This window comes from Canis aureus, chromosome 28, assembly GCF_053574225.1.
Source record: "Canis aureus isolate CA01 chromosome 28, VMU_Caureus_v.1.0, whole genome shotgun sequence".
NCBI classification, from domain to species: Eukaryota; Metazoa; Chordata; class Mammalia; order Carnivora; family Canidae; genus Canis; species Canis aureus.
The window spans coordinates 34,253,019-34,269,314 of NC_135638.1; the positions used below are offsets into that span (position 1 = coordinate 34,253,019).

The 16,296-nt window shown below is 38.5% G+C and overlaps 2 protein-coding genes across 5 annotated transcripts in view; one reads left to right on the top strand and one right to left on the bottom strand.

The window, feature by feature from the left end:
• Positions 1-600: 600 nt before the first annotated feature.
• Positions 601-7,453, bottom strand: CHCHD7 (coiled-coil-helix-coiled-coil-helix domain containing 7). The gene is made up of 5 exons (XM_077876901.1): positions 7,340-7,453; positions 5,776-5,819; positions 4,227-4,296; positions 2,674-2,772; positions 601-1,901 (listed from the first exon to the last, which is right to left on the bottom strand). The coding sequence occupies exons 3-5, from the start codon at positions 4,278-4,280 to the stop codon at positions 1,797-1,799; spliced, it is 258 nt and encodes an 85-aa protein (XP_077733027.1). The 5' UTR covers positions 4,281-4,296; positions 5,776-5,819; positions 7,340-7,453; the 3' UTR covers positions 601-1,796.
• A 380-nt stretch (positions 7,454-7,833) lies between these two features.
• PLAG1 (PLAG1 zinc finger) overlaps positions 7,834-16,296 on the top strand; it is a 50,947-nt gene continuing 42,484 nt past the window's right edge. For all 4 annotated transcript variants that reach the window (XM_077876904.1, XM_077876906.1, XM_077876903.1 and 1 more), the window contains exon 1: positions 7,834-8,058. The gene's annotated coding sequence lies outside the window, so the exon portion shown is untranslated. The remainder of the gene's footprint in view (positions 8,059-16,296) is intronic.

The window sequence follows — 16,296 nt, forward strand, 5'->3', positions numbered from 1 at the left end:
AGTACCCACCAACTGATGAATGGATACATAAAATGTGGTAAATCTATACAATGGAATGTTATTCAGCAACAAAGAGGAATGAAGTACTGATACAGGTAACATGAATGAGTCTTGGGGAAAAAAAAAAAAAGTGAAAGAAGCCAGTCACAAAGGCCACATATCATATGATTCCATTCATATAAATTACCAGAACAGGCCATTCTAGAGATAGAAAAATAGTTGCACAGGTGTTGGGAGAGATGAAAAAGGGAGGTGTTAAAAGGAAACAAAAAATGTGTGCTTATGGTTTCTTTCTGTGATGGCTACCCAACTTTGTCAAATACTAAAAACCATTGCACTGTACACTTTAAATGGATAATTTATACGGTATCTGAATTGTATCTTAATAAAGTTGCTATTAAAAAAAAAAGAGGTAGGCCAGGACAAATATCTCTGGGAGCAATGTTGACATTGGTATGTGCATTTAAAGAAGCGACATTAAAATTCCAAACCCTTAAACAGCACTCTTAGATACTGAAATGCTTGTCACACAAGTATTAGTTTCTTGTCAGTTCCTATTTTAATCCATCACTTTTAGAGCAATCAATACAAATCAAGGAATTTCTCAAACAATCCATCTTTTATTCAAATAGAATCACATTTAACAATCAGGGTCATATGGCTTAAAAACATCTGACCCGGGTTTTGGACAAAGACCAACGAGATAGATAGTTTGTTGTCAGCAGCCTTTAAAATAATACACTTGATCCAGCACCAGAAAAACAGAAGGGACACAGGCTATTTCTTTCGTTGATTTTTTAGTAAATGTTAAACTTTATTAAATAATGTTATAAAACTGTTCAGTATATGATAAACTGCGTTAAAAGGTAGTGGCTATGAGAGCTGCCACACAACCCACCTCAGTCACTATACTGAATATTCTTGTTTATAGCATAAAATGAATTGAAGCTCCAGTCTCATCCCAGTGTATCACCTATGAACCCCCATACCCTTCCTTGCCCATCTCTTCCAGCGAATAGAAATCCCCATTTCTAAGAGAATCGCCCTTTTTTTCCATTACTGTGCTGCAGGAAGACCATGCCTTCAGGTTATCCAATATATATGGATTTTAGTCACAGAATCCTTTAACTAAGCCTTTGCCTAAAAAAAAAAAAAAGAAAAAAAAAAAGAAAAGAAAACCAGTTCTTTTGCATGCCATTTATTTAAGATAATCCTCCTGCATCCCTGCTTCCCTACCCAGTCAGCGTGCTAACCTTATATAAACAAAGATAAGGGAGTGAGGTTAGAGGTCTTACTTTGTACCGAGCCTGAGATTTGAGGGCCACCACACATCCACTCTCAACTTACCTTCCCAGTTTCTGTTCTGCCATTCCATCGACCACCTTAAACTCTAGGTAAGACAGTCTACAGACCAGTCTCCAAAGTTATCTTGAGCTTCCTTTCCACTATGTTGTTGCTGGCATCATTTCCCATCCTTGGGAACACCACCTTCCTTTCATGGCCAGTGTTCATTACCTTCGTTCATTACCCAGCAAAAAAGCTCCCCTCCTTGTGTCCAGACCTTTTCTAATGCTCCCTACCTTCAGGAAGTAATGTGAACTCAGCAGCATGGCACAGCCAGCCATGCCAGACAATCGTCATGGCACTGAGAGCAAACACAGAGGACACAGGGCTAACCTAATCTCTCTTTGGAGAATTTAAGATCTGTCTGGGTAAGGCCTAGAAAGTGTTAAAAGATTAATCATTTGTTTAAAATATTCATCTGCTTCTAAATTAAATTAAAAATTTTAATGCAGTCAGTAAGGCATCTTTCCCATTGCCCCCAAGATCTCGTCTCTTTCTGCTGCTGTAGGCATAGATGGCTTCACTCCTTTCTGTCTTCTCTGGACCATGATAGAATTCTGCATGAAGGTATAAAAAGAAGAAGAAACCAAAATCAATCATATACTAAGTGCTCATCATTTGCCAGTAATTGGCCACCTCAAAAAGGAAATTCTAAAAATCAAGCGTAAAGAAGAGCCAAAAAACTAATTCTAGTACTTCAGATAATGTTTTCAAACTAACAATTAAACAGAAGTGATTATTCCCCTAAGAATACATTGATGCTAATTGGGAAGGGAATATACTTTTAAGTATAAGAGCACAAAAGTGTGGTCCATCAAGAGGCTCTACTAAGTAATTGCTATGTGAAAGCAACAGTTAATATAGAAAAGGGAAAGGAAGTAGCTGGATCCAGTGCTCAAAGAAACAGAAATCATATACCAGCATCTAAAAATGGCACCTTTTTACCAACCAAGGGTGGTGGTGGGAAAGGAGAAGGCAGAAACGGAAGCCTAAAATGGTTATGACAGAGCAAGCTATCCATTCTGTTCATCTCCAGGAGAACTAAAGTTATAACAAGGTTATTATTTTAGGGCTGCAGCTCTTAAATATGCATAGGAAGACCCACCTATAGGAGAACGGCATTCTTACAGCCTGGAGGAGGGAGGGGAAGCAGGGGGAGGGAGCCAATAAGAGCTCTCAAGGATCCTTCAGGACACACAAGAGGAGGGTCAAACAGTTAAGTTTCCCCAGTCATCACTACGAAGGGATTGTGGGTACTGACTCAGTTTGGGCTTCAGTTTCAAGCCTAAGAGATGAGTTTTAACACAAAGCCAACCAAGTGAGGCTTACCCAGAATTTCCGGCAGTTTTTGTACTTCATGAAGTAAGTGGAACACCTTTCCCTGTCATAGTTATTTTCATCCATACATCTGGTAGAAGCATCAGATTCCTTCAAGATGTAAGATAGGCATCATTTAAGAGAGTGGAATGGGATCTTAAAACCCCAAAACTCCAAACTTCTAAAGCCACTTCCCCCAAAGCATTCCCTTCAGTTTGTTTTAATGAATATATAATGAACAGAAACTGAATTATCTTTCCAACCATCCCAGCACTCCTTCTGGCCAGAGCAGACATCTTCCTTTTCATAGTCTGGGTCAGTTTTCTGAATATCTGATCATGGGAACTTGAGCTGGAGCAGTGACTGAGATCATTTATCCCAGTAAGCATTTAACAAAGAAGCTGAGGCAAGGTGCAGGGTGCTGAAAATCACTACTGCACAGGGAGAATCAAAACCCAGTCTCCTGACGCAGAGCACAGCTGTCCTGCTTTTCCAAGTTCTCACTTTGACTTGACTGTTTGATGTTAAGCTGGTTTCAAGATCCTAAGTAAGTCACTAATAACTGGTCTACATCAAGGCAACTTAAATTAACACCACTCATCTAAATGTATTTTTGGCTATCTCTCCCTCCATTACATAAGTACATATACTATTATGTACGCAGTTTTAATAGATATCATTAATATGACTTCAAAACCTAAGTGAGCAACACAGGGCTGTGAGTTCAAAGGAAGGTAGGAGCCATTGGGGAATTAAAATTAAGCTGTCTAAACGGAAAGTAGATTGGATAACAAACTTCAAAGTGATAAGTATGATTCTGAGAGGTCATCTAAAGGAAAGCTTTAAAGGGGTAGGTAATTTGCTTCACAGATCTAAGAAACACGGTCTATTTTACAGAGACTTAATAAAGCTGTTGAAAACAGATCTAACATATGAAACAAAGCTAAATTTCTATGCCAAATATTTAACGAATGTGCATATTTGGAAAATGCACGTAGCTTCAGGGAAGAGCACAGTCTGATGACTGCATTTATTCCAGGGTGACAAAGCCACAAGTCTGTATTGCTAGTCATACCAAAGAAATGCCAATAAAACCTTATTACTACCGCAAAACATTTTGTGCATGAGATACCTTCGTAGAAACCTTCAGGCTTTAAATAGGCAAATTCTATGATACCCCTTATTGCAGCCAGGCTCTCTCAAGGACAAGATGAAATTATTGCCATTAACACATAAATTTCAGTGGCAGTTGAAAATATGCTGTGCAACTTTCTACTTTTGGACTAAACACTTTCCTTGGTGTTTACATATGTCTGTCTGATACTATAGCAGCAAGTAAATGCTTGCACATTATGTAAATGCAAACCTAGAAGGGATGGATCTTTGTTAGCTAAATTATCAATACCTAAAAAATGCTCTAGTGAAATAAGGATACACTGGCCAGGAATATTTTTTGAATAGAAATAACTTTATTCAAGAACTGCAGAAAACAGATGCCCACAAAAATAGAACAAGCCTGTTTTTCCAAGTTAATACTCATGAAAAGTGAAAGCAAACCACCTTACCAACAAGCAAGGGTTTATGTCAGGATCTCTCAGCCTCCGTGCTACCATGGGCATCCTAACAGTTTTCTTACTGCAGGCAGATGTTGGAGAAAAGAGTTACACAGTGAATGACAGAAAATAAATCAGTACATCTCATTAGAACCATGAGTACTTAAAAATTAATTTTGGTATAATGATTATCCAGTAAGGAATTTCATACATCCTCTATATTATGAGAATAAATATTTGGATGGGTTTTTCCTTTGCATTGCCATGGTGCCTCAGGCCACATTTAAATTCATCCACTGAAACTTGATTATAATGTCCAGGAAGATAGTTCAGCTATAATTAAGTTTTAGTTTATCTTTATTTCTAAATGTTAAACTATTAAGTATACTAACAAAACCTAAGAATATAGCATGCATTTTTTTTTTTTTTTTAGATTTATTTATTTGCAAGAGAGACAGCACGTGCACAAAAGCACAGTGGGGAGTACAGAGGGAGAAGGAAACAAGCAGATTCTCTGCTGAGTGGGAAGCTTGCTTGGGGGCTCAGGGGCTAGATCCCAGGACCCTGACATCATGACCTGAGTTGAAATGCTTAACTGATTGAGTCCCCCAGGTGCCCCAAATACAGCATGCATTCTAACGATTACTTCCTTATTATATATTTGATCATTATACAAAATAAGTGTGGAGTAATTGGTACAACCCAACTTTAGCAGAAACATTTTTTTACTAAACTTACAGTGTATACTCTGTAGCCAGCACCAGGGGTGGCCAATATACCAAAAAAACAAAAACAAAAACAAAAAACCCAACTTATGGCTTAGCTGGCATTCTAAAAAGCTAAAAAAGAAAAACTGAAACTTTACTTCTAGTGGCATCTTCTATTTAACTGATACATCCCTGGGTTAAAGGAAGTCACAGAGTGCTGGTCCATTCATCTTCCAACTCAAGTCTTACACATGCAACTCTGCAGAAGTCTTTATCAATTAAAGATTATCACAGTTCTCTAAGAGCCAACTAGTGATTCTAAGGCACACAGTACTCATATACGTCAACTATATTCCAGGATAACTGCTCTCTATAATGGAGTTTAACTGAAATTGGTATGCCTATTATCCTCAAGACATGTCATAGAAAGGAACTAAAAGAGAAAAATTAAAAAACAATAATCGACAAACTGTTACTGCCAAGTGATTTTTTTCATTTCAATATATCGGGATACTATTGATGAGCCACCCACAAATATTTTTAAATGCTCTGCACTAAGTTTAAGGGGCTGAGTTAACTTGAACTCTTGAATCCTGTTCTAGCTTCATCATCTTCCACCTAAATTGGGGAAAACAAGCAATAATGTGGTATGACCTACATAACACCATCCAATAAAAAACTGTGTCAGTCTGTATAACCAGACAAAGGTCAGAATTTTTGTATGAAATGGTTTCTACTCTTCTTGCCCTAGATGACACCATCAAACAATATCAGTCATGTTTAAAGAAACAAGGCATATTCAGGAAAATCAATCAAACTCCTAAAAAGTGGAGGTATTTCCAATCAAGACTCACCTAGTAAAGAGACCAGGATGTCCAGGCGATTAATCGAGATTAATCTTTGCAAAGAAGGATGGAGAAAAGTTTAGTCATTCCAGGATCCTTTAACTTTCAGGAATCCTCCAAGTAATCCTAACATTTTATGATTTTTATTGAACAATACATGTGTATATCTAGCTAACAGAAACATCTAGGTAAAAGGGAAATTCAAGGTGCTATTCAATTATATCTAGAAGCTTCTTCCTCTCCTAAACACAATTCTTTTGGAGGCTTGACTTCTTACTAAGAGATGATGATACTAAGTAACTTACACCCTTCTTTTTTTCATCCATCCTATGATGTGAGCACACAGAACTCTGCTTAGCTGTTCCTATTCCTTATATATAATCTCAACAATGATCATTCACAGACAAAATCAGGTTGCGTGCCTTACATGAAAGTACACTTTCGCTGCATTGTTATTACCATCATCAGTCAAGAATTCTTTAAAAATAACATGTAGGTAGCATCACATAGAGGCAAATCAGGTTTGCAGCACGAATTTATTCTGATTTCCTTTCCTTTCCCTTCCGGATTCTAAATACAGGTCAATAGAAATTCGGGTTTCTAAATGTCACCTTTGCACGAGAATCCTCACACCTCAACTGGAAATGAAGAGTCTTGAAATGTCAATTTACAGTGAGGGGAGGGGAGGGGCGAAAGGGAAGATCTGCTGGAGAGGACTTACCTGCTTACTTTCTGAAGGCACCAAACAAATATTCTAGAGCTCTACTTGCAAAGGACAGCCAGAAAGAAAACCAAAGATCTGAGGGAGGGCCGCAAAAGCACGGCACATTTGAGGAATAACTCTAACATCTCTTCCAAAAGGCAAACTGCTTTAAAAAGTATGCCTTGAATTCCCATCCAGTTCACATCCCCACTCTCCAACTAGCTTTGAAAGGTAAGGGGAAGGGAACGTTATTGAACACGTCCATGCCCACATGCTGGTCCGAGCCATGGCAGGGTCTGTGGCTCTGCTAAAACGCAGATGCACCTAGCAGGAAGCTGCAACACGCCATGCGAGCACCTGAAGCCCCTAACCCACTGCGGGGGGCAGAAAGGCAGGGTCAGGAAGTCGGCACGGCCCGGCGGGGCGGGGTAGTCCGGGGAGAAACTGGAGCTGGGAGTCCGCGGCCTCGCTGTCCCCCGCGCTGCTGCCGGGCCGTCTAACGGTGGACAACCGGCACAGGTGAACACACCTTGCTTTGACCTTCAACGGAGCCGAGTGGGGCAAGGGGAGAGGGGCACGCGGGAAACTGGAAGTGGGGGTCGGCAGTTAGGTCCCACAGGCTGAGAAGCAGCGTGAAGGAAGAGCCAGGGGTGCCCAGGCAGGGCGAGGGTCACCTTCCTCGTCCCCAGCCCGAATAAGCCCGCGTCGTGGAGAGGAGCGGCGACAGGAAAGGGCCCGCGCTGGGGCGAGGCCTGGCTGCAGCGGCTCCACGCCGAAGGAGAGGACTCGGGCCCCGCGGTGGCCCAGGAGCACCCCTCTCTTCTCGCGTCCCCGCAGCCGCCGCGGAAGGAGGGGCGGGGGACCACTCACCTCGGGCGGCCGCCTCACCAGCGCCCAGGCCGTCTCCAGCTCCAAACACGTCAATGGCTCACGCAGCTGGACCTTAAGTAGCGCGCATCCCAACGTGCTGCCCCCGCTCCCCGGCGGCCGGCGGCCCAATCAGCGCGCGCCGCCGCCTGACTGACAGCCGTCCGGGGCCGTGCCGGGCGGGGGCGGGCGGGTCTCGCCCCGCCCCCAGCCGGCGGGAGGAGGGCCGAGGCGGGGGGAGTGGGCGGCGCCGAGCGCGCGGCCCCGCCCCTTTCCCCCGCCCCGCCGCGCCCCCCGCGCGGGGGCCCGCCTCTTAACACTTTGGTTTGACGGGCGGCGCCGCGGCCCAATCGGCGGGCCCGTCCGCGGCGGCGGCGGCGCCTAGTGGCGGGCCCCGGGGCGGAGCGCGCGCGGGGGGCGGGCACAGCGGCGGGCGGGGACCGGGGGCGGGCCGGCGGGAGGCGGGGGCGGCGGCCGAGCAGGCCCGGGGAGGCGGCGGTGGGCGCGACGTCGGCGGCGGCGGCGGCGGCGGCGGCAGCGGCAGCTGCAAGTTGGGCTGCAGGGGCAGCGCATACACTACAATGGCTGCTGGAAAGAGGCGTAAGGAAACAATTTCCAGGCCCGCCGCGTCCAGCCCGAAATATGAGAAAAAAATTATTAGAAATTCCGCGGGCGGTGTAAAGGCGGCGGACGGGCCGGAGGGAGGATGTTAAAGCCCCGCGGTGAGTTCTCCCGGGGTCCGGGGCGGCGGAGAGGCGTTTAGCGGGAGAAATATCAGGGTTATTTAAATTATGGGACTAGCCGAGGGGGCAGAGGAGCAGCGGCGGCGGCAGGAGGAGGAAAAGTTTGTGCTACTCTCAGCCCCTGCTCAGGACCCCAGAGAGAAAAATAATAATAAAAAATAAAATAAAATAATTAAGCGGGGGTGCGAGGATTCCCGAAGTCGCTTCTGACAGGGCAGGGGGCGATGCGGCTGGAGACCCAAAGGTGAGGTCGGTGGGAAAAAAAAAAAACCCTTTATTCAGGGTCTGGAAAGTTTGAAAAGTTTTCCTCCTCCTCCTCCTCCTCCTCTCTGGTGCTGTGAATATTGTGACAGCGGCAGCGGCAGCAGCGAGAGCGGAAGACATTAGAGACCCGAAAAATAAGGGAAAAATTAATATAAATTCAGTTTTGAGAGTAAACTCTCCGCATTTTCCACCAAAACATCCCGGGGGAAGGTCGCTTCCCAAAGGGCCTGGCGGAAACCCGCAGTCGGCAATATTTGGGGGGCACTTTGAGTGACTTGGGGTAACTTTGCCCCTTTTTCAAAAGAGGTTTTTCTTTTTTGGAGAAATGAATTTGTTTTTGCCCTTTCCTCAGGTGGGCGAGTCGGGGTCGGGGTGCGGGGTCTGCGGGGAGGTGTGAGCCCTGGATGTGTGGCTGCGAGGGGGGGTAGGGGGAGGGGGTGCTAAATGAAAGCAGGAGATCTGCACAGAGCAGGGACAGCTTGTTGTCAGTATCATAAACAACCAAAATGGAGGGAGAACTCAGGCATATAACCAAATAAAAATTTTTTAAAAATCGCAAAAAATCCCTAAAAATCCGGGATGCTCCCCCTTTTCTCGCTAAAGGTAAAAGTATGAACCGCCTTTCCCCCGAAGTCCATTTTGACTTTGCAGGGACCAAGGAGTTAATATTTATTTATTTTTTAAAACTTTCGAAGGGCAAAAGCCTTTTATAACTCAACCGACAATGAGAAAACGTGAAAATCCGATGCAAGAGAAGGAGGGGGAGGGAGGGGGGAGGTGGTAGTGCAGAAACTGCTAAACTTATTGGTAATGTGGACTGATCTGAGATAAGATAAACACTATATTTGCTGTTTTATAACTCTCTTTTAATGATCTTTGTGGGGTGGGTTGTTTTTTTTTTTTTTTTTTTTTTGGTGGAAAAAAATGTGATGCCATTTTCTTAATAGAGTTAATATGTGTGATTGGAAGAATAAACCTTTCCGGCTCTAGATTGCATTTTCGTCGCATTTATGTTTCAGGTTTTGTTAGTGGCTCCCTCCTTTCTTTAAACTGGGCTCTACAGAGGAGGGGTAGAGAGGTGATGTTGCACAGAGAGACTGGAGTGCAGGACTGGAGCACCTTTTGGGGAGGGGTGGGGAGTTGCTTGGTTTCTCCCTTCCTGACCCGTTTGCTTCACCTGTTCGTCCTCAGTAAAGAATATTAAGCTGAAGTTTTCTGGTTTTACGTATATAAAAGGATGGTGCCTCTTGCATCACATTGAAGTTAATGGGAAAGTGCTGCTGATGTTGGTTCCACGTGGGATATGGGACAGAGCAGGGCATTTTAAAGGGACAGCTTCTCTTTTCTTATGATTTTCATCACCTGCACAGAATCCCTGTCTGAGGACCAAAGGCAGAGGTGCTGGGAGGGTGTGGTGATGGAAGAGCCTTTTCTTTCCATTACTCAAGTGCACCCACCTTTAGGAGTGATGGAGGGAAAGGAGGGATAAACAGTCTCAACAGAAGATGGATATTGTGTAGATTAGTTTGTATCCAAGCTGTTCTTTTGTGTAACACGCCTCCCAGGAACTTTTCATGTTACATTTCTTTGCTTTGGAAGCTGATTTTGGAAGGATTTGTGGAAAAATGGAAATAGTTTAAGGTGTGTGGTGTAATGGTATAGCATTATTGAACAGTTATGAATTCTGTGCAGTAAGATCAAAGAGCTGTGTATGCCCATAATGTGATTTTACAGCCATTTTGTAAAAGCTGTAAAATACCTAATATTCAATTTGGCTTAAGGTACATTGAGGACTTCTGGTTGAAAACTGCAGACAGAGTGGTGGAGATTCTTTTACCCTGTAAGCAGCAGGCATTTCTTTAAGGAGGAAAAAAAAGCACATACACCAACACCATGGAAAAGTTTACTTATACCCATCCTATACATGTGCTGTAACTCTGCTACTTTGAAATTAAAAGGTTTTAAAATCCTGAGACCTATCAGTTTGCATCTTTTAAGTTGAATTTATTTGTGTTATTTAACAGGAAATGTTTACTGATCATAAACTACTCTTGACTCTAATGGTTTACATTTTCACAGTATTTTCAAAATTTAAAATACGTCAATTGTTAGATGAATTCTGTTTAAGATTAAGGTTCATCTCAAGTAGAATTTACTTGTGTTCTGTTTCCCACAGGTATATGGAGTTCTGAAATAAATGCCTCTTTTCCTTTGTTTTTATGGGTTAGAGAAATGGATTTAAATTAGAGCTAGGTTTTTAGACGTCTTATATAGAATATTTTTTACTTCCCAAGCTGTACAAACAGATTATTGTTTTGAAGCCCATTGTATGTTAACATGTGTTCACAACTGAGCTCCTATCTGCACGCTTCTGTAAATACCTCCCTAACAGCATTACATTGGTGTAGTGTTTGAGTACATCATCCTGTGGTTTCTGATTTTGGAAGCAATTATAACTTTCTAAGAACTCTTTAAAAACTATTCCTATGAACCACTGTTAAATCAAAACTGATTGGAAAGTGATTAAACTATCAATGGGAAAGAGAAACTTCCCCTTCCCCAAAATAATCATCTGTCCAGAAGTTTCAGAATGCCATTAATATTTATAAAACCTTTGAAATTTCTCTTATATTTTTATTGTATTGTGGCTGAAGAAACCTATATTAACTATAAGTAGTCAGAATTAGCCTCTGTGTTTAAAATAAATGAGACTTTTGGATCTTGAATAGTTGCCACTTTGACAAACTAGATGCAACTATCAATAAATTCAGTTTCTGTAAAAGTGAAGGAAAAATATTTCTTCCAAGTACATTAGACCATTGAGTTATTTAGTCTGTTTGGACACTTAAAGTTATGATTAGTTTGTCAACCTAAATAAAAGTGCTGATATTGTGATTTTTTTCCCCCGCTCTCTCACAAAGGGTGGTATAAAAGTTTCTTCGTGTTTGGGTTTTACACAACTAGCTACTTATGTGAATTAGAAAATGCACTGAGAGTGCACAAAGTATAAAATCTGTAATTCCTTAGAGAGTCTTATTTAGATAGGACACAGCACAATCTCTAATTTAAATTGGTTATGTTGAGCTTTTTTAATGTCTCAGATATACTGCCTATTGAACATAGCTTTTCTGAAGCTACTACTAAATTATACCAATTTACAGAAATAACACAAGGATATAGAATACTCAAAATCTTTATTTCAGTTAGCGAAGCCTCCTACTTTGAGATTCTTACTTGAAATTTATATGCCTAATTCTGCTATTCAAAATTCTGTAAGGAGTTTAGCTGTTGTGGAAGATAATTTATAAATATGGGCTAATACTGATAAAATTCCCTATATGTATGATTATTATAATCAAAATATTTTAATAAGCAGACATCTTACAGCTAAATAAATTAGTGAATTTGCTTTTATCAGTATAGTTTAAAATTTTTAAGAGTACTCTTTGATTTTAATATCCTTTGATTTAATATCCCACAAAGGTGGGAATTTTTTCCTTCATTTTTAACATAATCCTGGTTGTTACTATACACATTTTGGTTGCATTCTGGAAATTTTCCTTTCTAAGGATTAAATTGTTGTTTGCTAAATGAAATGTAATGCTTCCCTGTCTTTGACATTTAAAAAGCCAGATAACTGAAACATATACCTATAGTCATCTTGTAAATTTTGTTTCAATGATCATTTGCCTCTTGAGCTGTGTAATCAAAATATTGACTCCTTCCAGGAATGTTTTAATATTTTTTATTTGGAATCTTGTTCTTTGGAAAATTAAGATATAAAAAAAATTACCTGTTACACAAACATTTATGTACACACACACACACACACACACACACACAAACCCAAGAAAAAAGTTTTACTGAATGAGTTTACTTACACTGCCTGGAATATTTGTTCTTTTTGATGTGTTTCCAAATGTATAAGGAATAAATATAAATTTTTTTTCTCTTTGTATTGATAACATCTTAGATTCTTTAGTTATTTGAGTAAGGGAAGAGTTTCAGAAGAAGGAAAAAGCAACTGAATGTATTCAACAAAATCCAAGATAGTGAATATGTTAAAGGTAAAAGGGCTATAAATTGTCCCTTGAGCTGTGTTTTAAATGTTTTAAGAACCTGATAAACACCTTTTCTGAAACATCAGATACTTTGAATGTATATCAGCCACTGTGAAAAAAACAAAAGGGGACCTTTAATTTCTTTAATTTTAACAGGAATTAATGTAGGCAGCATATTTAACCAATTAGTAAGTGTTTAGGTAGCCTTGTGAAAGTATTTACAAATAAGTTAAATGTGAAGGCAGGGTACATCAGATTGATAAACTGCAAAGTTAACTATGATTTTAGGATTCATGTGTGGGAATTCTTTTCCATTTTATAATAAGATCACTTGGGAGGTAACTAATTTTTACTTTTTGCATTTATTTCAATGCCTAATTTTTTTGAAATGCCTGAACCTGACATCTGTTGTATTACTACTTCTCATTTATAACAGGACAACTTTGATATTTCATTAGCAAATTTAATTTTCAAGCTTAATTAAGAGAAATTAAATGAAAATGTTTAGGTCATAATATTTTATAAAAGTATTGGTGTGTACTTATTAACATTTGATGTTGTAAGAAATATACATGTATGAAAGCCTTCTAGAAATTATAACAGAGGCATAAGTTGATTTTTACTTTTAAATCACTTGGCCTGCTGTCCAGTGGTTTGCATTCTATTCAATTTGTACACCTGTCCCTGCCTCCACTTTCCAGAGTGATATTGACAAGGATAGAGTGTTGGGGAATTACCAAGGGTGCTTTGGTATTTTTGTTTTCTGTATGTTTGGTATTTTTGTTTTCTGTATGTATTATTGTTTGTTGTCCTTGAGGTGTTGGGGCTTTTGCTTTTTTTTTTTTTTTTTAATGTTTATCAGAAAACAGAAATCCAGTTTTATAAAACAATTTCTTATTTTAAAAAAGTGAAGTGGTGTGATATTGCATTAAAATTGTTAGTGTTTAAAAGTCCCAGGATGTCTTGTAAACAGAGTTACTGCAGGATCATGGTATTAAAACTAACCACAGTGTGTGTTGGGAATTTGAGATGACTGCCTAAAAGATGTGTGTGCATATGTAAAATGAGTGAAATTAGGCAATTAGGTCCTAGGTTAATAGGATAAGCAATTTGCTTGAAATGTTTCCTTGCATTATTTTTTAAGTGAAATTTTTTCCTAACCTAAAAACAGAAAATCTAGAACTATGAAGGTGTTAGAAAGTCTTTTTGATGCCTTTTAAAAACAAGAGTTTAAATAATGAAAGTGTGTAATGGGAACATAAGAATGAACTAAAATGTCCAAAATTAATGGGAAAGAAGTAGGGAGATGAAAATTTTTGAATAAAATAAAAGTCATGGTAAATTGAAAAATTAACCTATGTGAATCAAGAATAACTAACTACAAAGCAAAAATGATAAATTTACCCCCCAGAAGGGGAGAGATAATTGGGGGTATCTATAGGATAGTATTTCTGATACAAATTGCTGACTTTTGATAGCCTTTTAAAAATAGATTCCCCAAAGCCTTTCCTCCATATCTTCTTAGCTTATGAATTAAATTAAATTCTAAGAATAATTTGTCATGGTTATTTGCAATTCTTTATTTTTAAGTAAGGAAAATTATTTTTTGCTATGTTTAAATGATTTTAGAGATTATTTTAAATGTGTACCTAAGTGAAGTGTTCTGAAAAACCTTAGAAAATATTGAAAATTATTTTCTTCATTCTTCATCAGAAAGTTTAAAGCTTTCTCTTAGGTTAGTGAAATAGATTTTAAAAACTTAGTCTAAGAACAGGGTACTTTGTGGACTTTTTTAGGGCCATTTCAATCATTTTCTACAGACTTAATAGCATTTGAAAAGCTTTTCACAAGGTAATGATAAGAACATTAAGCATAGTTCTTAATTTTTGGAATGTTTTTAAGTGTATGCTGACAGTAAAAGGAAAATTTTCTTTTCTATTTATTAATTAGCAATTGATTTTCTGAAGGAGGATCTAGACTTATTATAGTGTTATGTTCCAGTGTAGAGGTTTTCTTTGGTATGAGAAAATATTTTGAGGGTAGAGGAGGCATCTTTTCCTAAAGGACGACCGAATTCCCCATAGATTGTGAATGATGATCTGCCCTTGGCAGAGTCTTGAACTCTTCCTTTTTTGAGAATGAGAGACTCATTTTAGACTTGTAACTATCAAATATTTGAATGATTGTCTCAAGCCAATATTGAAATTGCACATGTGCATATTGATTACTTATAACCTATCTTTTGGTTTTTGAATATGAGAATATTAATTCTCAGATTAAATGCTACAGCCAAAGGGCTGCCATCAGGTTTTTAAATATATTCTATCATTTTAATTTGTATTTAGACTTTAGAGCCTTTAATTTTGAGAAACATTTTTAGAGACTGTTAAACTAGAAATCAACCAGATAATGAGGGATTTAGTTCCTTTGGCTACAAGGCAAAATAAAAATATGTTTTAATCAGTTTTGTTAACTTGAAGGTATATTAGTAAAAAGTTGATCGAATTGTTCTCCATCAGGAGAATTTTAAGAAACCGAACCTGGAAGATTAAGGTAGTTCAGACGTTCAGGCTAAAAATAATACAAGTTGAATTTTAGTCTGTTACATTTTCTCAGTAATTTGATTTTATTTTCTTGTATTGTCTTAAAGCTGGAATTACATAGAGCCCACATCACTTTTCATCATGCCCTAAAAGAGTTAGAATAACAGGGTTGTTGTTTTTTTAAAATCAACTTTAGTAAATGAAATGAAAATACAATTTTATTTAAGAGTATATTACCTTTTCTAAGCTTTTTGCATTTCCTAAATATAATTTCTATAACTGTTCCATCCCAAAGAAGAGATATTAGCTCCTTTACTTTCAATTGAATTTGTTCTAAATTTGCAGTTTATGAGAGTTGTCTCTTTATATAGCTGAATAGGATCTATTATAACCTTAAATATTACCAGTATATCTGATTATAAACTCCATCTCAAACATGAATTTACTTTCCTTGTATTTCTAAACTTATTTTTAAAGTAAATCTGATAAAATGTTTTTCATGTGTTTTTCTAATTTGTTACGGAGTTCATTTAATTGTATTGAGTTTCAACCTTTGTTATGTTACTTTTCTAATATTAGTAGTAGTTTATCTGCAAATTACTATTCAGATGCTTAGCGTTTCAGCTCTAAAATAGAATTAGATCTAAAAGAAAATATGTTAATTTTATCAAGAGTGGTGGAAGCAGCTCTAGTAGTTCTTATTTGGAAGAGTTTAAAGTGTTTGAAAGAAGGAAGGTGCCTGCAAATACAGGCACTCTTTGAACAGCATTTGGTGATATTTTATCCTTCTCTTTTAATGCTTCATAAAATTTGAGCATCTTCAGAGCTCCTGTCTTATAAACAAATAACTGATTTAACTATGCCTTGTGTAAAGTGTATGTATCAGGCTTAACTTTTAAGGTAATTTGCTTTAGTTTCTTTTTAAGGAAAAAATAGAAGACAAATATTCCTTAGCAATAATTTGGCACACATACATTTTAAAAGGTTAATACATGTAAAATACATCATCATAAATCAAAATGAAAGTAACTATCAAGTAACAGATTTAATTAGACATAGAATGAAGGTTATAAATATTTGGATAACTTGATGTACTGCTAAAATTAGGGAATTTTAATTGAAAGTTGTTTTTGTACCTGAATTTATTTTTATATGCCTAGAAGTTTGTAAACAAGGTGAATACATATAATTGACAGTTTGTAGAGGTTTATAAATGTCTATCTTTTGACACAGTGTATATTTTTCAAATACAGGCACAAAACTACTTAGAGAATTAAAATATTCGATTATTGTAGTTTTTTTTGAAGGAAGAATGGTGACAAGTGGGTTAGAACTGTTTTTATCTATGT